Below are 25,803 nucleotides of genomic sequence, written 5' to 3'. Positions count from 1 at the left end.
TGCACCTCCTGAAAAAGCTTCTAAAAAGCTTCTAAAACACTGCATGCATGCAGGCTATGCATTGAAGGAGAAAAGCTCCTGAACATTGCATGTCGGCACGCGTTTCGCCAATGGGGTTGGCGGAATCCATGGCATGCGTTTCGCCAGTGCGATGCATGGCATGCGTCCATGCATAGGAGGGGGGGCGTGAAAGCATGGCCGTTTCGTCAACTGGGCTGACGGCACCATGCATGAGTGTGTTTCGCCCATTGGTCTGGCGAAACCCACCATGCAGACGTGGACAGGCTAACACAACTACAATGTTGTCTCGCCCATGGTACTGGCAGAATGCTGCTCTTTCGCTGATGATCGTGGCGAAATAGGGTGTTTCGCCATTCGTGCAGGTGAAAAGCTTGGTAAAACAGACCCCCTCCATAATTTCTTGTAAAAACAACCCTATTACGTCATTTTGTCAATAAATGCCTTAAGAGTAAACATCAACGTTGCAATCTAGCATTAGAAATGCCTTAAGAGTCCCATAAATTTGGCCCTGAGAGTTTGTTTTTAAGGAATATGTTTCTTTGATTTAGGTTGATTGGTGGTACTGATCATGTTCTGAGTATAAATTTGGACAGCGATTTAGGAGTTTTCCTTTCTTTAGAGGCTTTCTCCAGCATATATCATCTCTCGAGTCTCTAAACCAACTCTTCTATTATACAATTTACACTTTACAACCCCTTTAGTTTCTTCTACTTACCCCTATTGATCGCTAAACCAATTCAGATACAAGAGTTTCAACTTTTAACTCTTACAATGTTTTTTCTAGTTAGTTATTCCTTCAGTTTCTCACCCTTTATTCCAACCACCAAACCCTCTACTCCACCAACCGAGTTGGAAAAAACTCTTTCCAAGGTCAATTCATTTATTTAGTGCTTAAAAATTAATAACAAAAATTGCATTTTGCATATAAATACATGTCACTTATTCTACAGCTGCTAAACACTAACTTATAAAGAAAAAAAAGAATCATCTGCAAAGAAAAACAAAAACTTAAAGACATTTAAATTAAGTTGTCAGTTTTGCAAAAGATACAATCTAGAATAGGCAATCAAAGTTAAACCAGAAAATCTACTCAAAATCTTAACCCTGTCAAAACCTAAAACACTCAAAGCTATATCAAAACACACACATTCAACTCACAATTCACAATAACACCTATTATACAATATTATTTATAAAAAAAACTTCATGCACATATACCACGTTATTAACAAGCGGGTGTAGCTCTCAAATATGTAAGTATTGTAAATTTTTTAATGACGTATTCAATTAGCATGGATAAAAAAGTATTTTTTATTATTAAATGCTAGTTTAACTAGAAACATGAAACAAAAACAAGAAAAATCATACCAACACATTATCTAACACACATTTTCAAATAAAATATAATGTTTTTTCCATAAAAAAAATAACAAAAAAATAAGACTAATAAAATAAGACCTAAAGAGAACTAAAAAATGATGATTTTCAAATAATATCATATAATAATAAAAATGTATTAAAAAGTATGACAAAAACTATGTTGTTATCTACCATTTGTTTATTTATTTTTCTTATACATAAAATTTAAAGGGAGGGAATAATGCTTTCAATCTATCAAATGCGAAACTGAGACCTATTTTGCTCAATTCTTTTGGAGATTGTCGGACAACATTTTTAGTAAAATAATAGTATCAATTTTTGTTAGAATTAAAGAGAAATGTCAACGATACAATCTCTAGATACATTTTTTTTTTATTTTTTTTATTTACAGTCTCCTAACCCTAACCCTAACCCTAACCCTTCCTCCTCCTACCCTCCCCCTTTCACTTCCCCAACTTCGACCTCCCTCTCCCTCCCCACCCCCACCACCGCTCCATCTCCTTCCCCACCCAACCCATCCCTCCCCCTTCCAACCCCAACGCCGGCGCCCGCCTCATGACCCTCCTTGGTAACACCTCCCCCGCCCCGCCGCAGCCCCCGCCGCTCGAGTTCGTCCCCTTCTCCTCCTCTGCCGTCCTCGCCGCTGCCTCCGCCGCTTCCCCGGCCCTCACGCGCCTACCCAGCAGTAAGGTCCCCAAGGGAAGACACTTGGCCGGGGAGCTCCTGACTTACGACGTCGACGTGAGTCTGCCCGGCGAGGTCCAGCCCCAGCTCGAGGCGGCTCCGATTACGAAATACGGGTCGGATCCTAACCCGGTTCTGGGGAGGCAGATTGCCGTGAATAAGTCGTATATATGCTATGGCTTGAAACAGGGGAACATTAGGGTGCTTAATATTCACACTGCTGTCAGGTCCTTGCTCAGAGGCCACACTCAGGTTTTCTTTGCTTTCTGAGTTTGTTTTCAGTGTATTGGGTGCATTCTTGTTGTGCTGGTTTTGCAATTAAGAAACATAAAAAATCATATGGAGCAATGCTTTAGATAATAAGATAGGTGAGCAAAAAACAGACCAAAAAAAAGGGATAAACAACGTTTTTTGGGGTGTCTGCGACCCCAATTGTGGCTGCATCCGGGTGCATTTGTCTTCAATTTCCGTGATGTCAATGAACACAAGGAAGACCACTTTTTTTCGCCTCAAGATCGAGCTTTTTGGGGTGTCTGTGACCCCAATGGTTTCTGCATTAGACGCATTTGTCTGCGTTTTCCCACAATATCAAGGAACATGAGGAAATCAGTACTGCGACTGCAGTTAAAACTTTGGAGATAAATTTTAGAAATGGTTAATTGTCGCTTGTTTATAAGATCAGATATGGTATGATAGCATCAAAGGCTTTTCCCACTGGGCGGTTGGTTTTATGTAGATTAAATGATTCCATAATGTTTTATTTTAATGTAAATTAGAAATTTTTTGTTTCTATGTGCCTTGAGAGAGTGTTGATCTATCATGTACTTTGAGAAGGGTTAGATTTTAATATCCTGATATAAAAGATTATGATATTGTCTATGGGTTTAATGACTAAGATTTCATACTATTATTTTTAATATTTCAGGTTATTTTTGCGTCCATAATCTTGTAAGGAAGGGGGACAATCTGAAATTTGAATAATAATCCTGGTCCAAACATGTTATATTGATGGCGATTTTATTACTTTGTTGAGGCTCAACTCAAGTTCATAGGACGCAAAAATAGCAGATAGCAACATTGGCCATGGGAACAATTCTATGTTGGATTTCCCCACTAGCATTGCTTTGTTTCGTTGTGAAATTTACTTTGTAGTGCTGCTATAATTCTAGGTGAAAAGGCAGCATTTTCTTTTGTTCATTGTAGTAGAGTTCTTGTATGTATTCAAAGTTTGCTTGCTGGCTTGTTGCCTTTCAACTCGTGAGTTGTTTCCCTATTTCACACTTATACTGTTATGTATGTGTTTTTAATGGCAAAAATATTTAAATGATTACGAATTTATCCTTTGATTAATCTTTTTTTCCCCTTGTCAGAGGGTCACAGACTTGGCATTCTTTGCTGAAGATGTTCATCTCTTGGCTAGGTAGTTTTTGTAGCCTCAAAATTTTAAATGGCGTAGTTTGTTTTGTCTATGAATTATGGGAACATGCTTTCTATACAGTGTTGGCACAGATGGCCGTGTCTACGTGTGGAAGATCACTGAAGGCCCAGATGATGAAGATAAGCCTCAAATTACTTCCAATATTGTTATTGCTCTTCAAATAGTGGGGGAGGAGAAAGTTGAACATCCTCAAATTTGCTGGCACTGCCACAAACAAGTATTTGCCTCATAATCTCCTGTTTTATTGTTCTCATTTCCAAAAACCTGAAGCTATGGTTTACCTTTCTTCCCTGTATTCTTTTTTATATTAATTCAACCTTTTCCAACAGGAGATATTGATAGTTGGTATGGGAAAACATGTTTTAAGGATTGATACCACAAAAGTTGGAAATGGTGAAGCCTTTGTGGTAGATGATCCTCTGAGATGTCCTGTGGATAAGCTCATTGATGGGGTTCAGCTGGTAGGCACACATGACGGGGAGGTGACTGATTTGTCGATGTGCCAATGGATGACCAATCAATTGGTATCTGCGTCACAAGATGGCACGGTTTGTATTTTTCTGTTGTAATTAATTCATTTTTTTTGTTGAAAGATGACAGTGTTTATTAAAGCATTTTTCTGATCAGGATAAATAATGCAGTGGTATGAATGTTTCGTTAATATCTATGTTTTTCTTTTAGCTTGAATTGGTATTTTTGCTATAAAACCAAGCACACAAATATGTGGGTGCATCAAAGGATAGGAGTGAAGAGAGAAAGCAATGAGCAATTCTTGTATGAACACAATGCCTACATACACAACCAGTCAAAAAGCATAGATTTATTAAATTACAATAATAATAAATTCTGAAGCGTTATGATTAATGGTGGATGATGGAAAGCCAAAAAGTTTGTCATAAAAATATGGGGGATGGCATTGCAGACGATGGCGAAAGCATGTCAGCTTTAATAAAAAAAAATCATGAAAAGATATGATTAATAAAAGAAAAAATGATGACATACATGAAAAACAATAAACTAGAAAGCAAAAGGTATGAGAAAGAAACAAAGGGAAAGTAAAGAGGAAGAGTTAGAGAAGGAAATTTCTTTCCATGTTTGAGACACCAGATGCTTGGCGGAGACTCCCATGAACTCTCTTGCGAGAGATGGTGGTGGGGAATGTGCAATGCAGAATTTATTTTCTTACGTGACTGGAGGGAGTTATGAATGCGTGCTATAGAAGATTTGGTTCTCTTCAATAATTATTTTCAAGCGGAATGATGGAGACTGTTCATTTCCTTTTAAAAATACTTTTTAAAAGTAGTGTTTTTCTGCCGTGATCACTGTTTCTGCCATGGCTGCCAAACAAATAGTGGTTTTCATAAGCTGCCACACCATGCTCCTTACATAGTGTTTTGTACAAATTTTGTCACACCATAGCACCTTCACTAACATTGGTCTGCAGTGAAACTTGCTGAAGCTGAAGTTATTTTAATATTGTCTTAATTGTGCCTATAGGCAGTGTGGTCATGCAAGTATTGCCCAAAAACAATATAGTAGATGCAGTTACCGATGAAGTAGTGAGGACAAGATTGAAGAACAAATATGAAACTGACAATACTTGGATAAAGCTGTTCCTTAAAGGTTTTTGGTGATGTTCTCTAATTAAAATTACAGCTTCACCTTGGCAACTTGTACAACAAAGGTCAGCATTTAAAGTTGGCGTTGGATACTGAGGTGAATCTCCAATTTTGATAGGAGGATAACACCAAATGCACTTAAAAAACATCTAAGTGTTGTTATGAAACTGGGGAAAAAGTGGTTGTATAGTTATTTTAAGTTTATTTTATTTTACAGACTTTAAACCTTATCATTTTTATTTAAGTTGTGTAACAGATTGGGATCATTTGGAAACATGGGAAAAAATGCTGAGAAAATTACCTCCTGTACTCTTTATTAATTTAAATATGGTATCAATTGAGTGTAACACCTTGTGCATGTCTATGTTGTGCTTATTTGTTATTTGTTTAATTTGTTATAGATGCCTCAATCAGATTTGTCTCTGATCTCAAATGTGACAGATAAAGATCTGGGAAGATCGCAAGACCCAACCACTTGCGATTTTGAGACCACATGATGGGAATCCGGTTTTTTCTGCTACATTTTTTACTGCTCCTCACCAGCCTGATCATATTGTCCTTATCACAGCGGTAAGTGTATTCATCAACATTAGTAGATCATGTCTTTTATCTGAATTTGTGTTGTCCAATATTGAGGTCGTACACTTTGTGATTGTAATCCGTAATCAATCAATTTTATTTACATTGAGAAGCTTAAAAAATTAACAATGGTCTGTGTTTGTGGTTCATTGTTTCTATCATATGACCCTCCACAGAACTATCATATGTGACTAGTCTAGTGATATTTGTTTTACTTGTTTATATATTATAATTGATACCTTGTGTAGGGACCACAAAATCGGGAAGTAAAGCTTTGGGTCTCAGCAAGTGACAAAGGTTGGGTGCTCCCAAGTGACACTGAATCATGGAAATGCACTCAGACATTGGAGTTGAAGAGTTCAGCTCAACCTTCTATGGATGCATTCTTTAATCAAGTTGCAGCATTGTCTCATGCAGCAGGTCTGCTTTTACTTGCAAATGCCCAGAGGAATGCTATATATGCTGTGCATTTAGAATATGGTTCTAATCCAGAATCAACACGCATGGATTATATAGCCGAGTTTACTGTGACCATGCCCATTCTGAGTTTTACTGGGACCAGTGATATATTGCCTCATGGTGAACATATTGTTCAGGTTTATTGTGTTCAAACACAGGCTATTCAGCAGTATGCTTTGGATCTGGCTCAGTGCTTGCCTCCGCCATATGAAAATGTGGGACTAGAGAATTCAGATTCCAGTGTTTCACGCGATCCTATTACTGTTGAAGGATTCCACTCTTTAGATTCTTCTGCAGGTAGAACAACTGAAATGTCTTTAGCCAGTTCTGCTCCCAAAACAATGTTACAAACAAGTAGTAATGAGGGTGGACTTGTGGCACGATACCCTTTAAGCTCTGGCCATGTTGAGGCACCTATTTCTAGAGGAATCAGCAGTTCAAATACTGAAGCTAAACCTGCTACGTTACGGTCGGTTTCCCTCTCACCCAGGTTCGCGCGTTTCTTTTTTTCTTCTATTTTCCTAAAAAATACCCAATCTGAAACTCGGTTGTGTTTTGTAATTTCCGTTCGTTCTAAATTCAATTATCTGGAATTGATTCGTTCATAATCTCTATCCGCACATATTTCAACATTCTTAATAACTCTAACGGATTCTTTTAAGTTTTCAATTTTTCACAGTAATGACACTAATTCTGATGAGAGTGTTAGTTAACTAAGTATATCTGGGTGCATTTTGGGTAATCAATCAGCTTAACTAAGTGCTTATTCAGTAAGTTCATCATAAGATTAAGTGATTAACTATGGTGCATTATTAGTTAGCTTAACTAAGTGCATTTGGGTAATGAGCATTCAGTGTAATTATCAAGATAACTTTAACTGTAATTTTGTATTAGCTCTGTAATTGCCATTTGAATGGCTAGCTATTTAAATATTACAATACTATTAACAACATATATAAGGCCATTATGCCACTTTTTGCTCAACCCAATTGAGTGAGATTGGCTCACTTTGACACATCTAAAAGTTACACACTCGTGAAAAGTCCGGTTCTGCTGCGAGTTATGATCTTACGCTTCAAAACACTTTGAATCATAAATCAAACACAAACTTTTAAACATGTTACACTTCAAAGCATGATTTTGAATTGTTACTAAAGATTTACTTTTTTCTCTGTGAAAGGCTTATTGCTGGCTCATCACTGGTCAGTTCAGGATTGACAATGGAAGCGATAGTTAAAAAATTTCAGTCAAAATTCAGGAAAGTTAGGGAAGCAATGAGTCGATGGGATAAGCTTCAATCTTGCTTAATTTCTCAGTTTAGGAATGCTTTCCATATTGTTGATAGGTTGCAGGTAATTTCACTTATACTTTTACTGTATACTTATAATTTTTTTATTTTAATTTACCTTAGTAATAGTCTCGAATTCAAGTATTGGGTATGCAATTGCGTTAAATACTAGACGGATAGCTATTGTCGCTTATGATGGTCTTACCTGATTCAAGCAGGATTGTTCCATGGAGGATACTTGTGGTCTACAATTTTTTTTTACCCTATTTACTGCTTTGACCTTGATATTGCTAATGTTGTAGTTCTGAAATCACTAGGGTAGGAGGACTTGAAGTAAGTAACTGTATGAATTATGATTGTTTTGTAAGCAGGTGCTTCAAAATTCCAACAATTATGGTGTTTTAAATTGTGCCAGTGGCATGAAAGATGCTCTTTTGGTAAAGCAGATTGAATCTTTGAGGAACATCTTGGTTTCCATGCGAAAGACTCTGTGAGTTTCTATTCAGCTCTGCAATATTTTCAATTTAAAGTGATATGTAATGATATTGTTAGGCATTTTAAGTTTATGACTAATGTTTTCGTGACTAATTTCATTAAATTTGAATTTGGACTTTCAGGGAAGAATTTCATTGTATTGTCTTATCTCTTGACAAAATTCACCATGATAGTAGACAACAAGTGAAAGGTGGTTCTTGTATTCTGAACATGAAACAATTGCAGCAACAAATTGGCATCAAACCTAGTCTTATCTATTGCTTGGATAGCCTGATGTTTATACATGAGATATACAACTCTGAGTAAGGATTAATGGTTGTGAATTGAGACTTTTTTTTAACATATTATTTTGTGTTTTATGTAACCCGCAAATGCATTAACTTAAACTTAATTTTCAATGCATCAAATGACATGATTCAAGAACTTGACAGATTGGCAGGAAGTCTAATGAACATGCTAACATTTTGAATTGCATTTTATGTTTGAAGCTGAGATACTTATTTTTTCAACACCATATTTCATGCACTTTGACTCCCTTTCAAGAGCAAGTGCCTTCTTTTATCAAAAGAATAATTAAAAAAGGAAAATTGAAAAAAAGAAAACTCAACGCCTAAACCATCTAAATTAGCTCTATTTCAGTAAGAAAGATGTCCTCTAGAATGCCAAATGAAACACCATGTCTTTAGTGATCTATAGAGTTCCATAGCAGTTTTCCAACCTGTTGGTAGCATAAATTGGTTGAAGGAACTAAGATAATAAAAAAAGGATAGGAGGAGATTTTTAACTGAAAAGAAAAGGAGTGGAGAGTTTGGCCGCCCATAGTTGAGAGCTTTCCCCTTGTTACCCAAACCAAATATTTTACTAGTCTTCTAGGGTTGGAGAATTGGAGATTTTATCATGAGGATAATATTCTAAAATGGAGTTGCCAATATTCAATAGGGGTGTGATTCTCAAGTTCTGAGAAGCCCATAACTGATTGCAATCTCTCTGCTTCCTTCACTTAATTGTTATGCATCTACTACTGATACTGAATAAGAACATTTGACTTAATTTTGACCAATTAAATTTAGTTTCATTGCTGGGCAAGAAGTTCTTGAAAATTAAAAAAAAAATGCAACACCTCTTCTGTTCTCTTTTTCTTTTTTTTAGGTAGGAATAGTCAAGATTGCTAATCATCAATCTTTATTATCTGTTGGGTGAAACAGCTGCTAAACTCTCAAAATGATTATTGATATTAGAATACAATTTTCTGCTTGAAAGCTTTGCACAGAAGTCCCCTTTTTTTTCATTGATTTTACTTCTGATAACACCATTTTGATCGAATGACTTTTTTAGAAAAAATAGTTACTAGTTGTTTCTTTTGTAATAGGTATTTATTAAAGTCATCAGTGATCTCAGCACTATCAGAAATTGCCTTGAAGCCCAGGTGTGAAAATACCATTGCTATAGTTTAACCATTCAAATGTCATAATTGTGTGTGTGTGATGTGCACACATGTGCTTGTGTGCATTTTGTTCCGTTGACTATATATATGTGTGATAAAGTAAAAGAGAGGGTCCTATAAGCCTGTAAACTTGAGAAGCAGCTGCAGGAGCTTTAAAAGAATTGTTTTTATCACCATTCAAACTTGCTGGTCCTCTCTTAATCAAACTTATCTTTAAACATAAACAGTCTTCATGACTTAGTATAATCAGAAGTAAAACATTCACAAAGGAATCATTATACTCCTTCAAGAAGAGATCTGAATCATCAGTGAAGTAAAGGTGTGAAACCTTACCTTTCTTTAAACCAACTTGGATACTTTTATGAGCTCTCCACATCAGTTATAGAATTGCAAAAATAGAAAACATTCCCCTTCCCTAACTCCTTATTTTCTATTTTCCCTAAACCATAATATACTTTTGTTGTTATTCATAATCATAAAAAAAGTAGCAGGAAATTCACCTTCTATATATTTAGCATCAAAACCATTTCTATCAAGATACTTTTCCAAGAACCTTATTTTCTTTTATTTTTTTGTTACATCTTCCGCTACCTGATTTGCAAATAGAGTGGCATCTGGACTTTGTCTATCTGCTCCAAAAGCAGTCTGGTTTTTTAATCTTTAGAAGAATTTGAGTCAAAATGATAACAGGGAATGATGATGAAAAAGAAAAGGGAAACAAAGGCAAAGAGGCAATCTAGTGATCTGTATACTCATTTGCACTTGTATTCATTTCTATATAAACAGAGATACCTAGATTTATCATGTACTTTATTCATGATGCTTGCCTTTCATTTTCTAATGCTTGTACATTTGTTGGTGTCCAATGTTTCATTGTATTGATCACTTTGCATTAACTTCATTGCAGTGACAGTGATCTTGGTGCACTTCAGCAACTCTTGGTTGATCAACCCAATCTCCAAACTGTGGAAGGTATGCTAGAATTATGTGTGAGGTAGAATCTATAATGCATGTCCACACCATTAATAATTTCATGTTTTGCTTATGATAATCATTAAGAATGCTTAATTTTGAATTAGACCTTTATATGCTTCTGGGACCTCTCATATGATCCTTAGAACACGGTCGTTGTATTGTTAACTTTTTGAATTTGAAGTTCACATTTACTTTGATGTTAATGAATAGAATCTACTATTATACATTGTCTTTACATGAGAGAAATATATAGTACAATAAAGCAATTTTAAGATATGTTGGCTTTGGTGTTGTTTAATGATAGGACCCCAAGATAACTAAGGTGTAGGTAAGAAGAAAGAAGAATTTGGGTATTCCTTGGATGAAAGCCTAAGATTAGTCCCTTGAAATACTGAGATCCATTTGGGAGAGTTTGGGCACTCTCAAATTACTTAGTGTTGGTTTCCTTTTTTTTTCTCTGCATTTCTTGGATGTTTCCTAAAGACAGGACCTGATATCACCTTGATACAGGCCTGACTTCGTCTTAATAATATAGTATCTTGGAGTTCTGCCCTTTTTTATTCCTTTCATTCTGGGGTAACTATCATTTAATCTATTTACACTAATCATTGCTGAGTTAAACACATGTTAATGTCATTTCTTGTTGTATGACTTTTGGCCACAGTTCAATTTGTATTTGATGTGATATTTGCCGAGGAACTGAGTTGATGATTCTCTCTACTATGGATGTTGACTTGGGACCAGGGGATGCCTGAACTTTTATACATCAAGGGAGCTTTTTGATCTTCCAGGAACGATTGTTGATGCAGAATGAGTTAAGATTATTGTTGTTATTTAAGGATTGTTACTTTATTTTAGAAATGTTATCTTTATTTAATGATTTTTGTAAGAAATAGATTATCATATTAGGACTTTTAATTTGTTTTGAATAGATTAGGATTTTATATTATAGAAAACTAATATATCATTAGGATTTGGGTTAAAGATGCACGTTTGCAAATATAAGGAACCTTAAGGAGCAGTTTTTTTAGGGACTAAATGTGTGTATTTGTATATTTAGAGAAACTAAAAATATAGTTAATCCTTGGAAATTGAAATTTTATATTTGATTAGGGATTAATTCCGATTGCCTTTAGATTATGTTATTCAAACTTTGACATCGATAACAAGATTATTGGTTTTGCTGTACGAGTTACGGGTCTTTCTCTCGTCCATTTTCTGTGTTTCTTTTTTAGCTTGGTTTCAAGTACGATATAAGTAAAATGATTGTATACATTATGACAAGAATACAATTTGCATAAAGTTTTCTATCCAGTATCCTTGCAACAAAGCAACATCATTCAATGAGGCAAAATCAGCTAAAAATAGAATATGAAAGTTCTTCTCCAGCTATGACGACAACGGTGTTCCAATGATAGCAATTAGCAAGTGGTTTTGCTGTATAGCAGTGTCTACTGCCTAGTAACCTTGCAAAGGCATGGTCTCTGAATGAGATGAAAAAATGAGGGATAAATTTGGCAGTTTAATTCATATACTCTACTAGTTTTAAATATTTTTACACAAAAGATTTGATTATTTTACTGTATGAACTTATTTATTTAATATGATGTGATCATTTTACTGTATGAACTTATTTATTTAATATGATGTGATCATTTCATATTTGCAAAAATGTATTTTACATTGATAATATGTATACATTAAATTTTAAATTTGCATATCAAATTTGATTAGGTGTAAAGAAATTTTTGATATTTTAGTTTTTAATCGTGTTAAAAGACATGTAATTTATGTAGTTGATTTTACTTAATGAGATAAGATTTCATTGTTGTAGAAAAAGAAGTTAAAAAAAAAAAAAAAGTTAAAAATAAAAAGTGGATAACCTTGTGAGATTTGAATTTGGGTTGTTTGTAACTATGTATTCATGAATTGAGATCATTATGTGAATTTTCTGAAATGATATTTGAACTATTCGATCTCTATCTTATAATTTTAATTGTTTGACTATATGAAATTTGATATAGAATCCGGTAATCTTTCTTATGATGGTAGAAAATTTTAGTAATAAAAGTTATTCATATTCACTTTCTCTATTTTCCCTTTCTATAAAATCTTGTAACATCAACACAGTACATCAAATAAAATAATATATAAAAATGAAATATTCTAAAATAAAAATATAATGATAAATTTTAAAGTAAGAAAATTATAAAAGGCATATACCAAAAGAACTTATAAGGGATAAAAAAGTATCCTTAACTTTTTTTATCATCCCTTATTTATTTTTTCAATCAAAGATAGAAAAAATAATTTTTTTTGTAAGATATAAGTGTAATTAAATCTAGAAGTATTAAAATATAATTAAAAATCAAAATAAAAAATTAAAAGAGATAATCTTTTTAAAAAAATCTAAAAATCATTCTTAAAAATATTATCATTAAAAGATAATTTAAAAAAAAATACTCTCAACTAAGATAATTGTTTTAATTTATATATAAAGAATAGAGAGTTAATACTCAAAATCCTTTATCATTATCATAAATGATACTAGTATCTAACTAGATCATAGTGTCAAAATTGCATGTTTCATTATTTTTCAATTGATTTAAATATGTTTTTTATACTTGTAATTTATTTATTTTTAATTTTAAATAATAATTTTATTCTATTAGTTTGTCATCTCATTACTTAATAAATAAAAATTAATAATTGATATTAAAAACAAAAATTTTAAAATGTTAAATATTAAAATAAAAAAATAGATAATAAACTAAAAAATAAATATATTATTAAATTATAATCTGAAAAAAGAGATATATTACAAATTTTATCCTTTTTAATTTTGTATTTCTTATCTTTTTACAAATATATTTATAATTTTGTTAGTCGAGAAGTCACCACTCCATCCATCATTCCAATTGAACCAAACCTCACCAACAGTCTTAAAAGGATTTCTAGTCTTCCAACAGTCTTTACTTTGCTCTTTTCACCTCAGCTAAGCACAGCTACCATCGAAAATTAGCCAAGCCTTTGTCTTTTTCCCTTTTACCTTTTGCTTCAACAACATCATCGTCACAAATCTAGAGACAGACAGAAAAAAAAACGGTTGAATTGAAGATGAAGATCACTGTCATGACTGCTGATGAAACGATAACCATTGTCTTACAGTATATTTTGTCCATTTTATTTTTTACTCCAACTTCTATTTTGTGTATATATTTTCCTTTAGATTGGGAGTATATTTTACCCTCATTCTTGGGAGACATAACCTATTAGGATTTTCTATAACAGTCAAACAATAAACATTCTTAAATAATTCTAATCTGTATTCATCTTCACGGGCAAAATTGAATGAACTGAAGCAACTTCTCACAAGAACTCATCCTCATCACACTTAATCTCATAGAAATCATTAAAAAAAACCAATGGGAACAGAAAAAATGATCCTGTAATGTCATGATTGGGCTAAGATCAAAACCTTTCTGCCAATCTAGCAGTAACTGCTCTTAGTTTTGAATACACCTTTCCTGCTGGTGATCCTAGAATCAGGCTACAAAGAGAATACCTGGCAATCTTTATGTTGGCAAAAGATCCCAATATGTGAATTTTGGTGTCGGCAATCGCGATTCTTGTCTTGGACGCATTCTCAATTGCAAACTTTGTTTTACCACCTTTACCAGACAACCTTCCAATAGCACGAGACAAGTGTTCTCCTCTAAGTGTTTTAACATCCTTGATCTCAAAGAACTCAATGCAGAAGAGCAATGGACAAAATCAGCACATTTTTGCAGGTTACTAATATCAGGTGTATCAGGCCTCGTTTTCAGCTCAATTCTACGAGCCTTCAAATTCATACGGACATCAATTTTCATCTGTCCATATATGGGCGTATAGATATCCATCCAAGCTTTTTTGAGATGAGTTGGAACATTCACCTTGCGGAACTGAACCTGACCATCTGACATCTCATGAGGCTTCAAAGGCTCAAACTTTGGCCTCAGATGGGACAGTCTCAACTTCCATGGATGAAGCTGCCAGATTTGACTCCATTCTGCAGCTGTTCCAAGAGCAAACATAAAGTTAAATTAATAGTGAACCAAAAGACATAAAAGGTGAAGTTTTATGGCAATTGGCTTTTTTTTTTTCTTACTCAGCAAAATAGAAGCAAGTAATATTAAACTTCACATTCATTCACATAACTCCAATAGTAATTAATTTTTTCGTTAAAACAAACAGCTAAAAAATCAGTTCCTAGAATTATCATACCCAAGACGCTCAGCACAGCTTTTTGATATAATGGTAGACTGAGCTCCACTATCAACAAATGCCTGAAAAAATCAATTTCTTGATACAGAAAGCATTTGTATGCTATCCAATACATTAAGGATTTGGTTTGTTCTCCCCCATGGAAAATCAATTTAAAAGAGAAGGAAGGAATGGAAATCTACTGATCTAGATGTAAAAATCAGTCCTTTAAGAAAGCAACATAACTGTATGTGGACTTTGATAATCATTGATAAGTCTCTTAAGGCCACCAACTCTTAATTAAGGATATTTGCCTCCAAAAAATAAAATAAATGCCTTAAGAGTAAACATCAAAGTTGCAATCTAGCATTAGAAATGCCTTAAGAGTCCCATAAATTTGGCCCTGAGAGTTTGTTTTTAAGGAATATGTTTCTTTAATTTAGGTTGGTTGGTGGTACGATCATGTTCTGAGCATAAATTTGAGCAACGATTTAGGAGTTTTCCTTTTTTTGGAGGCTTTCTCCAGCATATATCATCTCTCCAGTCTCTACACCAACTCATCTATTATACAATTTACACTTTACAACCCCTTTAGTTTCTTCTACTTATCCCTATTGGTCTCTAAACCAATTCAGATACAAGAGTTTCAACTTTCAACTGTTAGAGTGTTTTTTCTAGTTAGTTATTCCTTCAGTTTCTCACTCTTTTATTCCAACCACCAAACCCTGTACCTCACCAACAGAGTTGGAAAAAGCTCTTTCCAAGATCAATTCATTTATTCAGTGCTTAAAAATTAATAACAAAAATTACATTTTGCTGATCGAAACATCTCACCTATTCTACCGCTGCTAAACACTAACTTATAAAGAAAAAAGAGAATCATGTGCAAAGAAAAACAAAAACTTAAGCCGTTTAAATTAAGTCGTTAGTTTTGCAAAAGACACAATCTAGAGTAGGCAATCAAAGTTAAACGAGAAAATCTACTCAAAACCTTAACCTCGTCAAAACCTAAAACACTCATAGCTACATCAAAACACACACATTCAACTCACAATTCATAATAACACCTAATTATACTAAGTATACAGTATTATTTAAAAAAAAACTTCATGCACATATTCCATGTTATTAACAAGCGGGTCTAGTTCTGGAATGTGTAAGTGTTGTTGTAAATTCTTTAATGTTGTATTCAATTAGTATGGACAAAAAGAATATTTTTTATTATTAAATGATAGTTTAACTTAGAAACATGAAACAAAAACAAGAAAAATCATACCAACACATTATCTAATACACATTTTCAAATAAAATATAATGTTTTTTCCATAAAAAATTACAAAAAATAAGGAAGACTAATAAAATAAGACCTAAAGAGAACTAAAAAATGATGATTTTCAAATAATATCATATAATAATAAAAGTGTATTAAAAAATATGACAAAAACTATGTTGTTATCTAACATTTGTTTATTTATTTTTCTTATACATAAAATTTAAAGGGGGGAATAATGCTTTCAATCTATCAAATGCGAAACTGAGACCTATTTTGCTCAACTCTTTTGGAGATTGTCGGACAACATTTTTAGTAAAATAATAGTATCAATTTTGGTTAGAATTAAAGAGAAATGCCAACGATACAATCTCTAGATACATTTTTTTTATTATTTACAAGTCTCATAATATTTATTGTCTTACAATTTTTTTCATAAATAAAAAAACCCTATAAATTAATAAAAAAGAATAATCAATTTATAGATTTAATTTTATCATTATTAATACTTTTATAAATTTTGTTACCCATTGATAATATTATAAAGAGTATAATTTTAAAAAAATTATATTATATTAAACAACTAAAATAACAATTATTTTATCACTTATTTTTTATTATGCAATAATTATCATAAAATAGAGGTAGTTCCAAGTAAAATTTATTGAAAATCGTAAATTATATGAGTCTTATTAATTATTTGATGACTCAATTTCATACTAATTTTAATAAATTATAAAAATGTGTTAATAATCACTAGTTTCAGAAATTCTAGCAGTGGTGCTTGCAAGTTCCCTCCCATTGTCTTCCATCCTTCAGATCTCTCTCTGCACTCATCTCAACCACTCTCGATCTCTTCTGTTCTTCTCAAATCCCACAATCTCATCAGATTGAATTGTTTGTTGAGAATTGGCGCTCGATTCAATCTGATTGATTCACAATGGCTTCCCCAAACAACCACAACCCTCCTCCACCCACCATTCCCTTCGACATGCACTCCTTCTTCAACCCCCAACCACCACCACCACCTTCCTCTAACCCTAACCCTAACCCTAACCATAACCCTTCCTCCTCCTACCCTCCCCCCTTTCACTTCCCCAACTTCGACCTCCCTCTCCCTCCCCACCCCCACCACCGCTCCATCTCCTTCCCCACCCAACCCATCCCTCCCCCTTCCAACCCCAACGCCGGCGCCCGCCTCATGGCCCTCCTTGGTAACCCCTCCCCCGCCCCGCCGCAGCCCCCGCCGCCCGAGTTCGTCCCCGTCTCCTCCTCTGCCGTCCTCGCCGCTGCCTCCGCCGCTGCCGCGGCCCTCACGCGCCTCCCCAGCAGTAAGGTCCCCAAGGGAAGACACTTGGCCGGGGAGCTCGTGACTTACGACGTCGACGTGAGGCTGCCCGGCGAGGTCCAGCCCCAGCTCGAGGTGGCTCCGATTACGAAATACGGGTCGGATCCTAACCCGGTTCTAGGGAGGCAGATTGCCGTGAATAAGTCGTATATATGCTATGGCTTGAAACAGGGGAACATTAGGGTGCTTAATATTCACACTGCTGTCAGGTCCTTGCTCAGAGGCCACACTCAGGTTTGCTTTGCTTTCTGAGTTTGTTTTCAGTGTATTGGGTACATTCTTGTTGTGCTGGTTTTGCAATTAAGAAACATAAAAAATCATATGGAGCAATGCTTTAGATAATAAGATAGGTGAGCAAAAAACAGACAAAAAAAAGGGATAAACAACGTTTTTTTGGGGTGTCTGCGACCCCAATTGTGGCTGCATCCGGGTGCATTTGTCTGCAATTTCTGCGATGTCAATGAACACAAGGAAGACCACTTTTTTTCGCCTCAAGATCGAGCTTTTTGGGGTGTCTGTGACCCCAATGGTTTCTGCATTAGACGCATTTGTCTGCGTTTTGCCACAATATCAAGGAACATGAGGAAACCAGTACTGCGACTGCAGTTAAAACTTTGGAGATAAATTTTAGAAATGGTTAATTGTCGCTTGTTTATAAGATCAGATATGGTATGATAGCATCAAAGGCTTTTCCCACTGGGCGGTTGGTTTTATGTAGATTAAATGATTCCATAATGTTTTATTTTAATGTAAATCAGAAATTTTTTGTTTCTAGGTCCCTTGAGAGAGTGTTGATCTATCATGTACTTTGAGAAGGGTTAGATTTTAATATCCTGATATAAAAGATTATGATATTGTCTATGGGTTTAATGACTAAGATTTCATACTATTATTTTTAATATTTGAGGTTGTTTTTGCGTCCATAATCTTGTAAGGAAGGGGGACAATCTGAAATTTGAATAATAATCCTGGTCCAAACATGTTATATTGATGGCGATTTTATTACTTTGTTGAGGCTCAACTCAAGTTCATAGGACGCAAAAATAGCAGATAGCAACATTGGCCATGGGAACAATTCTATGTTGGATTTCCCCACTAGCATTGCTTTGTTTCGTTGTGAAATTTACTTTGTGGTGCTGCTATAGTATAATTCTAGGTGAAAAGGCAGCATTTTCTTTTGTTCATTGTAGTAGAGTTCTTGTATGTATTCAAAGGTTGCTTGCAGGCTTGTTGCCTTTCAACTCGTGAGTTGTTTCCCTATTTCACACTTATACTGTTATGTATGTTTTTTTAATGGCAAAAATATTTAAAGGATAACGAATTTATCCTTTGATTAATCTTTTTTTCCCCTTGTCAGAGGGTCACAGACTTGGCGTTCTTTGCTGAAGATGTTCATCTCTTGGCTAGGTAGTTTTTGTAGCCTCAAAATTTTAAATGGCGTAGTTTGTTTTGTCTATGAATTATGGGAACATGCTTTCTATACAGTGTTGGCACAGATGGCCGTGTCTACGTGTGGAAGATAACTGAAGGCCCAGATGATGAAGATAAGCCTCAAATTACTGCCAATATTGTTATTGCTGTTCAAATAGTGGGGGAGGAGAAAGTTGAACATCCTCAAATTTGCTGGCACTGCCACAAACAAGTATTTGCCTCATAATCTCCTGTTTTATTGTTCTCATTTCCAAAAACCTGAAGCTATGGTTTACCTTTCTTCCCTGTATTCTTTTTATATTAATTCAACCTTTTCTAACAGGAGATTTTGATAGTTGGTATGGGAAAACATGTTTTAAGGATTGATACCACAAAAGTTGGAAATGGTGAAGCCTTTGTGGTAGATGATCCTCTGAGATGTCCTGTGGATAAGCTCATTGATGGGGTTCAGCTGGTAGGCACACATGACGGGGAGGTGACTGATTTGTCGATGTGCCAATGGATGACCAATCGATTGGTATCTGCGTCACAAGATGGCACGGTTTGTATTTTTCTGTTGTAATTAATTCTTTTTTTTTTTGTTGAAAGATGACAGTGTTTATTAAAGCATTTTTCTGATCAGGATAAATAATGCAGTCGTATGAATGTTTCGTTAATATCTATGTTTTTCTTTTAGCCTGAATTGGTATTTTTGCTATAAAACCAAGCACCCAAATATGTGGGTGCATCAAAGGATAGGAGTGAAGAGAGAAAGCAATGAGCAATTCTTGTATGAACACAATGCCTACATACACAACCAGTCAAAAAGCATAGATTTATTAAATTACAATAATAATAAATTCTGAAGCGTTATGATTAATGGTGGATGATGGAAAGCCAAAAAGTTTGTCATAAAAATATGGGGGATGGCATTGCAGACCATGGTGAAAGCATGCCAGCTATAATAAAAAATAATAATAATCATGAAAAGATATGATTAATAAAAGAAAAAATGATGACATACATGAAAAACAATAAACTAGAAAGCAAAAGGTATGAGAAAGAAACAAAGGGAAAGTAAAGAGGAAGAGTTATAGAAGGAAATTTCTTTCCATGTTTTAGACACCAGATGCTTGGTGGTGACTCCCATGAACTCTCTTGCAAGAGATGGTGGTGGGGAATATGCAATGCAGAATTTATTTTCTTACGTGACTGGAGGGAGTTATGAATGCGTGCTATAGAAGATTTGGTTCTCTTCAATAATTATTTTCAAGCGGAATGATGGAGACTGTTCATTTCCTTTTAAAAATACTTTTTAAAAGTAGTGTTTTTCTGCCGTGGTCACTGTTTCTGCCATGGCTGCCAAACAAATAGTGGTTTTCATAAGCTGCCACACCAATGTCCTTACATAGTGTTTTGTACAAATTTTGTCACACCATAGCACCTTCACTGCTATTTGATAACATTGGTCTGCAGTGAAACTTGGTGAAGCTGAAGTTATTTTAATATTGTCTTAATTGTTCCTATAGGCAGTGTGGTCATGCAAGTATTGCCCAAAAACAATATAGTAGATGCAGTTACCGTTGAAGTAGTGAGGACAAGAATGAAGAACAAATATGAAACTGACAATACTTGGATAAAGCTGTTCCTTAAAGGTTTTTGGTGATGTTCTCTAATTAAAATTACAGCTTCACCTTGGCAACTTTTACAACAAAGGTCAGCATTTAAAGTTGGCGTTGGATACTGAGGTGAATCTCCAATTTTGATAGGAGGATAACACCAAATGCACTTAAAAAACATCTTAGTGTTGTTATGAAACTGGGGGAAAAGTGGTGGTATAGTTATTTTAAGTTTGTTTTATTTTACAGACTTTAAACCTTATCATTTTTATTTAAGTTGTGTAACAGATTGGGATCATTTGGAAACATGGGAAAAAATGCTGAGAAAATTACCTCCTGTACGCTTTATTAATTTAAATATGGTATCAATTGAGTGTAACATCCTTGTGCATGTCTATGTTGTGCTTATTTGTTATTTGTTTAATTTGTTATAGATGTCTCAATCATATTTGTCTCTGATCTCAAATGTGACAGATAAAGATCTGGGAAGATCGCAAGACACAACCACTTGCGATTTTGAGACCACATGATGGGAATCCGGTTTTTTCTGCTACATTTTTTACTGCTCCTCACCAGCCTGATCATATTGTCCTTATCACAGCAGTAAGTGTATTCATCAACATTAGTAGATCATGTCTTTTATCTGAATTTGTGTCTTCCAATATTGAGGTAGTACACTTTTTGTGATAATACTCAGTAATCAATCAATTTTATTTACATTGAAAAGCTTAAAAAATTAACAGAGGTCTGTGTTTGTGGTTCATTGTTTCTATCATATGACCCTCCACAGAACTATCATATGTGACTAGTCTAGTGATATTTTTTTTACTTGTTTATATATTATAATTGATACCTTGTGTAGGGACCACAAAATCGGGAAGTAAAGCTTTGGGTCTCAGCAAGTGACGAAGGTTGGCTGCTCCCAAGTGACACTGAATCATGGAAATGCACTCAGACACTGGAGTTGAAGAGTTCAGCTCAACCTTCTAAGGATGCATTCTTTAATCAAGTTGCAGCATTGTCTCATGCAGGTCTGCTTTTACTTGCAAATGCCCAGAGGAATGCTATATATGCTGTGCATTTAGAATATGGTTCTAATCCAGAATCAACACGCATGGATTATATAGCCGAGTTTACTGTGACCATGCCCATTCTGAGTTTTACTGGGACCAGTGATATATTGCCTCATGGTGAACATATTGTTCAGGTTTATTGTGTTCAGACACAGGCTATTCAGCAGTATGCTTTGGATCTGGCTCAGTGCTTGCCTCCGCCATATGAAAATGTGGGACTAGAGAAGTCAGATTCCAGTGTTTCACGCGATCCTATTACTGTTGAAGGATTCCACTCTTTAGATTCTTCTGCAGGTAGAACAACTGAAATGTCTTTAGCCAGTTCTGCTCCCAAAACAATGTTACAAACAAGTAGTAATGAGGGTGGACTTGTGGCACGATACCCTTTAAGCTCTGGCCATGTTGAGGCACCTATTTCTAGAGGAATCAGCAGTTCAAATACTGAAGCTAAACCTGCTACATTACCTCCTTCCAGTAGTGATGCTGATATTGTTTGTATTCCATCTTCACCTCTTCCTTTGAGCCCAAGGTTATCTAGGAAACTCTCTGATATCAGAAGTCCACAATCCAACTTGAGTGATCATGTTGGGGACCATCCCGTTAATGATTATTCAATAGACAGACAAATGGATACAATTCACAGGAACTTGTCTGACCCATTGAATAGTGATTCAAAGAATGATGAGAAGAAAATGAAGCAGGATGACATTTCTAGTGTACTTAATCCTTCTGTCTTGTTTAAGCAACCAACTCATCTAATTACACCATCTGAGATCACCAAAGCTGGTTCCTCCTCTGAGACTAATATAATTGATAGGAAAAATGAGGGAGAAGCAAAGATCCAGGATGTTGTTGATGTAGGTAATGCTGAAGTGGAAGTGAAAGTGGTGGGTGAGACAAGATCTAATCAAAGTGATGAATTTGGTGGGCAAGGGTCTCAACAACCTTCAGTTGCTGATAGTAAAGAAAAATTATTTTGCTCTCAGGCTTCAGATCTTGGTATTGAGATGGCCCGGGAATGCTGTTCGATATCTGAGGATACATACCTTATGGAGGAACCTGGGCAACTTGATTCAACAACAGGAGGGGACTCACTGGCTCAACCGCTTGATGCCAGTGAGGATGGACTCCAAGACTTTGCAAAAGATGCCCATGAAAAGGTTTCTGACTCATCTACATCTGTGGCAGTGCCACCATCTCCTGCACCTAATGCAAAAGGGAAAAGGCAGAAGGGTAAAAATTCTCAACCAGCAGGCCCATCTTCCTCATTTCCAAGTGCGTGCAATTCAACTGATTCATTCAATGAACCAATTGGAAATTCTAGCCTCCCATCTGCTGAAAATGCTTTCCCCCAAATTCTGGCAATGCAAGAATCGCTCAATCAGGTGATTTCTCAAGAGTTTTTGGTTGGTCAAGATGATGAATAGCTAATCATGCATTATATTTTAATTTATTAGCAATTTAGCATGTGTATAAAGGGACTTTTTGTTGAAAATGTTTTTTTATAAGTAATCTTTTTAAAAATAGTCAAGAATTTTTCTTCTCAGAAAATGCTGAAAACAGTTTTTTTGTTTTTTTTTCTGTCCTTCTGAGGCTAGAGTTTTTAGTCTCTATAAGTACTTGTCCATTAGAAAACCCCCATCCAAATGAGATTTTCATTTCCTTATGTTTACTTTTTAACTTCATCGAAAGATTATAAACAAAATGTATTGAAGTAACATTGCAAGAATTGTATTTTTTCATATTTGGGCAGTTTGACTCATTAATAATTCATGATCTTCTTATTTTGGCAGTTATTGACAATGCAAAAAGAGATGCAGAAGCAAATGACAATGATGGTTGCTGTTCCAGTGACAAAAGAAGGTAGAAGGCTTGAGGCTGCCCTAGGGAGAAACATGGAAAAAGCTGTCAAGTCCAACAGTGATGCTTTGTGGGCTCGAATTCAGGAGGAGAATGCAAAAAGTGAAAAGTTGTTACGAGACCGTATCCAGCAAGTTACAGGTTTGATTAGTAACTTTATGAATAAGGATCTACCAGTGATACTGGAGAAAACAGTAAAGAAGGAAATGGCTTCAGTTGGGCAAGCAGTAGTACGTGCAATGTCTCCTGCTGTGGAGAAAATAATATCTTCTTCTATTGTGGAGTCCTTCCAGGTTTGCTCACTATTTTTTTTATCTAATAAAAATTAGAATGAACTTAATAAATTGTCTTTCTGGGATCTAATTGGTACTTTATGCCATAGAGAGGAGTGGGTGATAAGGCAGTGAACCAACTTGATAGATCAGTTAATTCAAAACTTGAAGCTACTGTAGCTAGGCAAATCCAAGCGCAATTTCAGACAACTGGCAAACAGGTGCTTCAGGTATGTCACTTGCCTTGCTTTCACTCTTAAGTGTACTGTATCTTCGTATTTTGTCATTCTGTGAGTTAGTGGTATTTGTAATTTCATCTGGGGAACATTTGCTCATTACTGTGAATTAATTTCTTCTGTAGGAGGCACTCAAATCCAGTTTTGAAACATCAGTGGTTCCTGCATTTGAGATGTCGTGTAAAGCCATGTTTGAGCAAGTGGACGCTACATTTCAGAAAGGCATGGTTGAACATTCAACTGCTGTGCAGCAACGCCTTGAATCTGCACCCACTTCGTTGGCAATGACACTAAGGGTGAGTAACTGAATCTATTTGTTTCTTTGGGGTCTTTTGTAGCAACCTTCACCTTTTCATTTGGAAAAAAATGCCTTACTTAAGTCATTTTATACTAGAGAGAGATGGATAATCAAATGAGTTGTGCGAAAAGATGATCTGACTGGTGGGATGCATAAAAAGAAGAGCTTAATGAATTAATTTGGGTCTCTCAAAACATTTAAGAGATCAAGCTTTTATGATAGTATTTTGTTTGTTATTAATGTCTTGAATGAGAAGGTATTAGTTCTAGTTCGGTATTGTAGGCCCTTTTGTATTTCAATTGCTTTTTGGTAGGTCTTCTGTTTTAACCGAAAGGCAGCTACTTTCTACAAGAACAATTTGCATCTGTGTGCATGACTGCCACTTGCTGAGTGGGCTAGGGTCATCACACCACCAACATACTGAGCGAAACTTGCAGATTCTTATTTGCTTAGTTCACACTGCTAAATAGAAATGATGGGTTATCAAGAAAAAGCTTTTGGACATGGTAGTTTTGCTCTTATTTAGCTTGTCACCCTCTTTGTATCTCAATGGCAGTATTCCTCTTGATGCATTTTGCAGGATTCTATTAATTCAGCATCATCAATTACTCAAACCTTGAGTAGAGAAGTGCTTGAGGGCCAGAGAAAGCTAGTGACGCTCGCAGCTACAAGAACAAACTCTGGCACATTAAATACTCTGCCTGTCCAGCTAAACAATGGTCCTTTACTTCATGAAAAGGTGGGTAACTTTGCTAATCACTTGTGGGCCTTAGTTGTTGTAGATAGGGGTTAAATAGAAAACTTTACTTTCAATCATACATGGTAATAATTTCTCTTGCAATTTTGCATTGTGTATCAGGTCGAGGTGCCTCTAGATCCCACACAAGAGCTAGCTAGGTTGATTTCTGAACGGAAATATGAGGAGGCTTTCATTGGAGCTCTACATAGAAGTGATGTATCCATTGTATCTTGGTTATGTACTCAGGTATGCCAGAGATGTTTTATCTTTCAATTAAACCAATCTGTAGGTCAGCTTGGGTAAAATCTCCAGTTGGGATGCACTTCTTCAACTGTTAACTCCAATTGGTTAAGGAAAGGAAAATTGTGCATAAGGTTACAACCGTTTGCAATAAAAATCTCCTGATTCAACTTGAGTTGAAGGAGCATTAACTTAATTTATAACATTTTATTGCTTTTTATAAGCATTAATTGAAAGTTGTGTTAGATTTTTCTCATCAAATAAATATTGACTACTGAGTATTAACAGAATCACTCCATTTCTGTTAAGCAGGTTGATTTACACGGACTTTTGTCAATGGTTCCTCTTCCTTTAAGCCAAGGTGTACTGCTTTCACTTCTGCAGCAATTGGCCTGTGATATTAACAACGATACACCGCGAAAGATTGCGTGGTTGACAGATGTGGCTGCTGCCATAAATCCGTCAGACCTGACGATTGCAATGCACACACGATCCATCTTTGAGCAAGTCTATCAGATACTGAATCATCAACGTAGCTTGCCTACAATGACTGGAGCTGATCTCTCTAGTATCCGTCTTTTATTGCATGTCATAAACTCCATGCTTATGACATGTAAATAATTTTTTTTCATCTCGTTTTCCAGAAATGTGCAAACCCTTCGCCTTGTGAACTTATAATATGATATTGGAATTTTGTACAAAGCTCAGTGAGTTTCGTTGTAACTTGTAAGGATGGAAATCGAGTAGTCAGTGTTGACAGGTAGTTCATCTTTGAAAATATTCTGCAGCAACAAAATTAGTTTTGACTGAA

At 35.3% G+C, this 25,803-nt stretch overlaps 2 protein-coding genes and 1 pseudogene across 3 annotated transcripts; 2 read left to right on the top strand and 1 right to left on the bottom strand.

Annotated features, from left to right (window-relative positions):
• Window positions 1-1,670: 1,670 nt before the first annotated feature.
• LOC100797699 (enhancer of mRNA-decapping protein 4) lies at window positions 1,671-11,421 on the top strand. 2 transcript variants are annotated; one of them, XM_006586108.4, is made up of 12 exons: window positions 1,671-2,337; window positions 3,456-3,505; window positions 3,584-3,740; window positions 3,853-4,071; window positions 5,584-5,712; window positions 5,970-6,670; window positions 7,361-7,532; window positions 7,840-7,958; window positions 8,086-8,265; window positions 9,333-9,389; window positions 10,315-10,379; window positions 11,047-11,421. In XM_006586108.4, the coding sequence occupies exons 1-12, from the start codon at window positions 1,957-1,959 to the stop codon at window positions 11,088-11,090; spliced, it is 2,274 nt and encodes a 757-aa protein (XP_006586171.2). In that variant the 5' UTR covers window positions 1,671-1,956; the 3' UTR covers window positions 11,091-11,421. The 2 variants fall into 2 exon arrangements, with proteins under 2 accessions (XP_006586171.2, XP_040873608.1); XM_041017674.1 differs by lacking the exon at window positions 1,671-2,337 and adding an exon at window positions 3,013-3,342.
• Window positions 11,422-13,619: 2,198 nt separating this feature from the next.
• Window positions 13,620-14,432, bottom strand: LOC100780009 (RNA-binding protein pno1-like; annotated as a pseudogene).
• Window positions 14,433-16,655: 2,223 nt separating this feature from the next.
• LOC100798228 (enhancer of mRNA-decapping protein 4) lies at window positions 16,656-25,770 on the top strand. The gene is made up of 12 exons (XM_003530774.5): window positions 16,656-17,479; window positions 18,603-18,652; window positions 18,731-18,887; window positions 18,999-19,217; window positions 20,749-20,877; window positions 21,137-22,732; window positions 23,141-23,500; window positions 23,590-23,709; window positions 23,841-24,011; window positions 24,594-24,752; window positions 24,873-24,998; window positions 25,305-25,770. The coding sequence occupies exons 1-12, from the start codon at window positions 16,838-16,840 to the stop codon at window positions 25,611-25,613; spliced, it is 4,038 nt and encodes a 1,345-aa protein (XP_003530822.2). The 5' UTR covers window positions 16,656-16,837; the 3' UTR covers window positions 25,614-25,770.
• Window positions 25,771-25,803: the final 33 nt, after the last annotated feature.

This window comes from Glycine max, chromosome 8, assembly GCF_000004515.6.
Source record: "Glycine max cultivar Williams 82 chromosome 8, Glycine_max_v4.0, whole genome shotgun sequence".
NCBI lineage: Eukaryota > Viridiplantae > Streptophyta > Magnoliopsida > Fabales > Fabaceae > Glycine > Glycine max.
Note: the sequence above shows the minus strand (reverse complement) of the source record. Positions and strands in the feature narration are given on the sequence as shown.

Coding starts and splice junctions, on each gene's coding strand:
- LOC100797699 (XM_006586108.4), top strand. CDS start 1,957: ATGACCCTCCTTGGTAACACCTCCCCCGCCCCGCCGCAGCCCCCGCCG. Junction 7,533..7,839: donor ATATTGTTGATAGGTTGCAG/GTAATTTCACTT, acceptor TTTTGTAAGCAG/GTGCTTCAAAATTCCAACAA. Junction 8,266..9,332: donor CATGAGATATACAACTCTGA/GTAAGGATTAAT, acceptor CTTTTGTAATAG/GTATTTATTAAAGTCATCAG.
- LOC100798228 (XM_003530774.5), top strand. CDS start 16,838: ATGGCTTCCCCAAACAACCACAACCCTCCTCCACCCACCATTCCCTTC. Junction 22,733..23,140: donor TGCAAGAATCGCTCAATCAG/GTGATTTCTCAA, acceptor TTATTTTGGCAG/TTATTGACAATGCAAAAAGA. Junction 23,710..23,840: donor CTGGCAAACAGGTGCTTCAG/GTATGTCACTTG, acceptor TTTCTTCTGTAG/GAGGCACTCAAATCCAGTTT.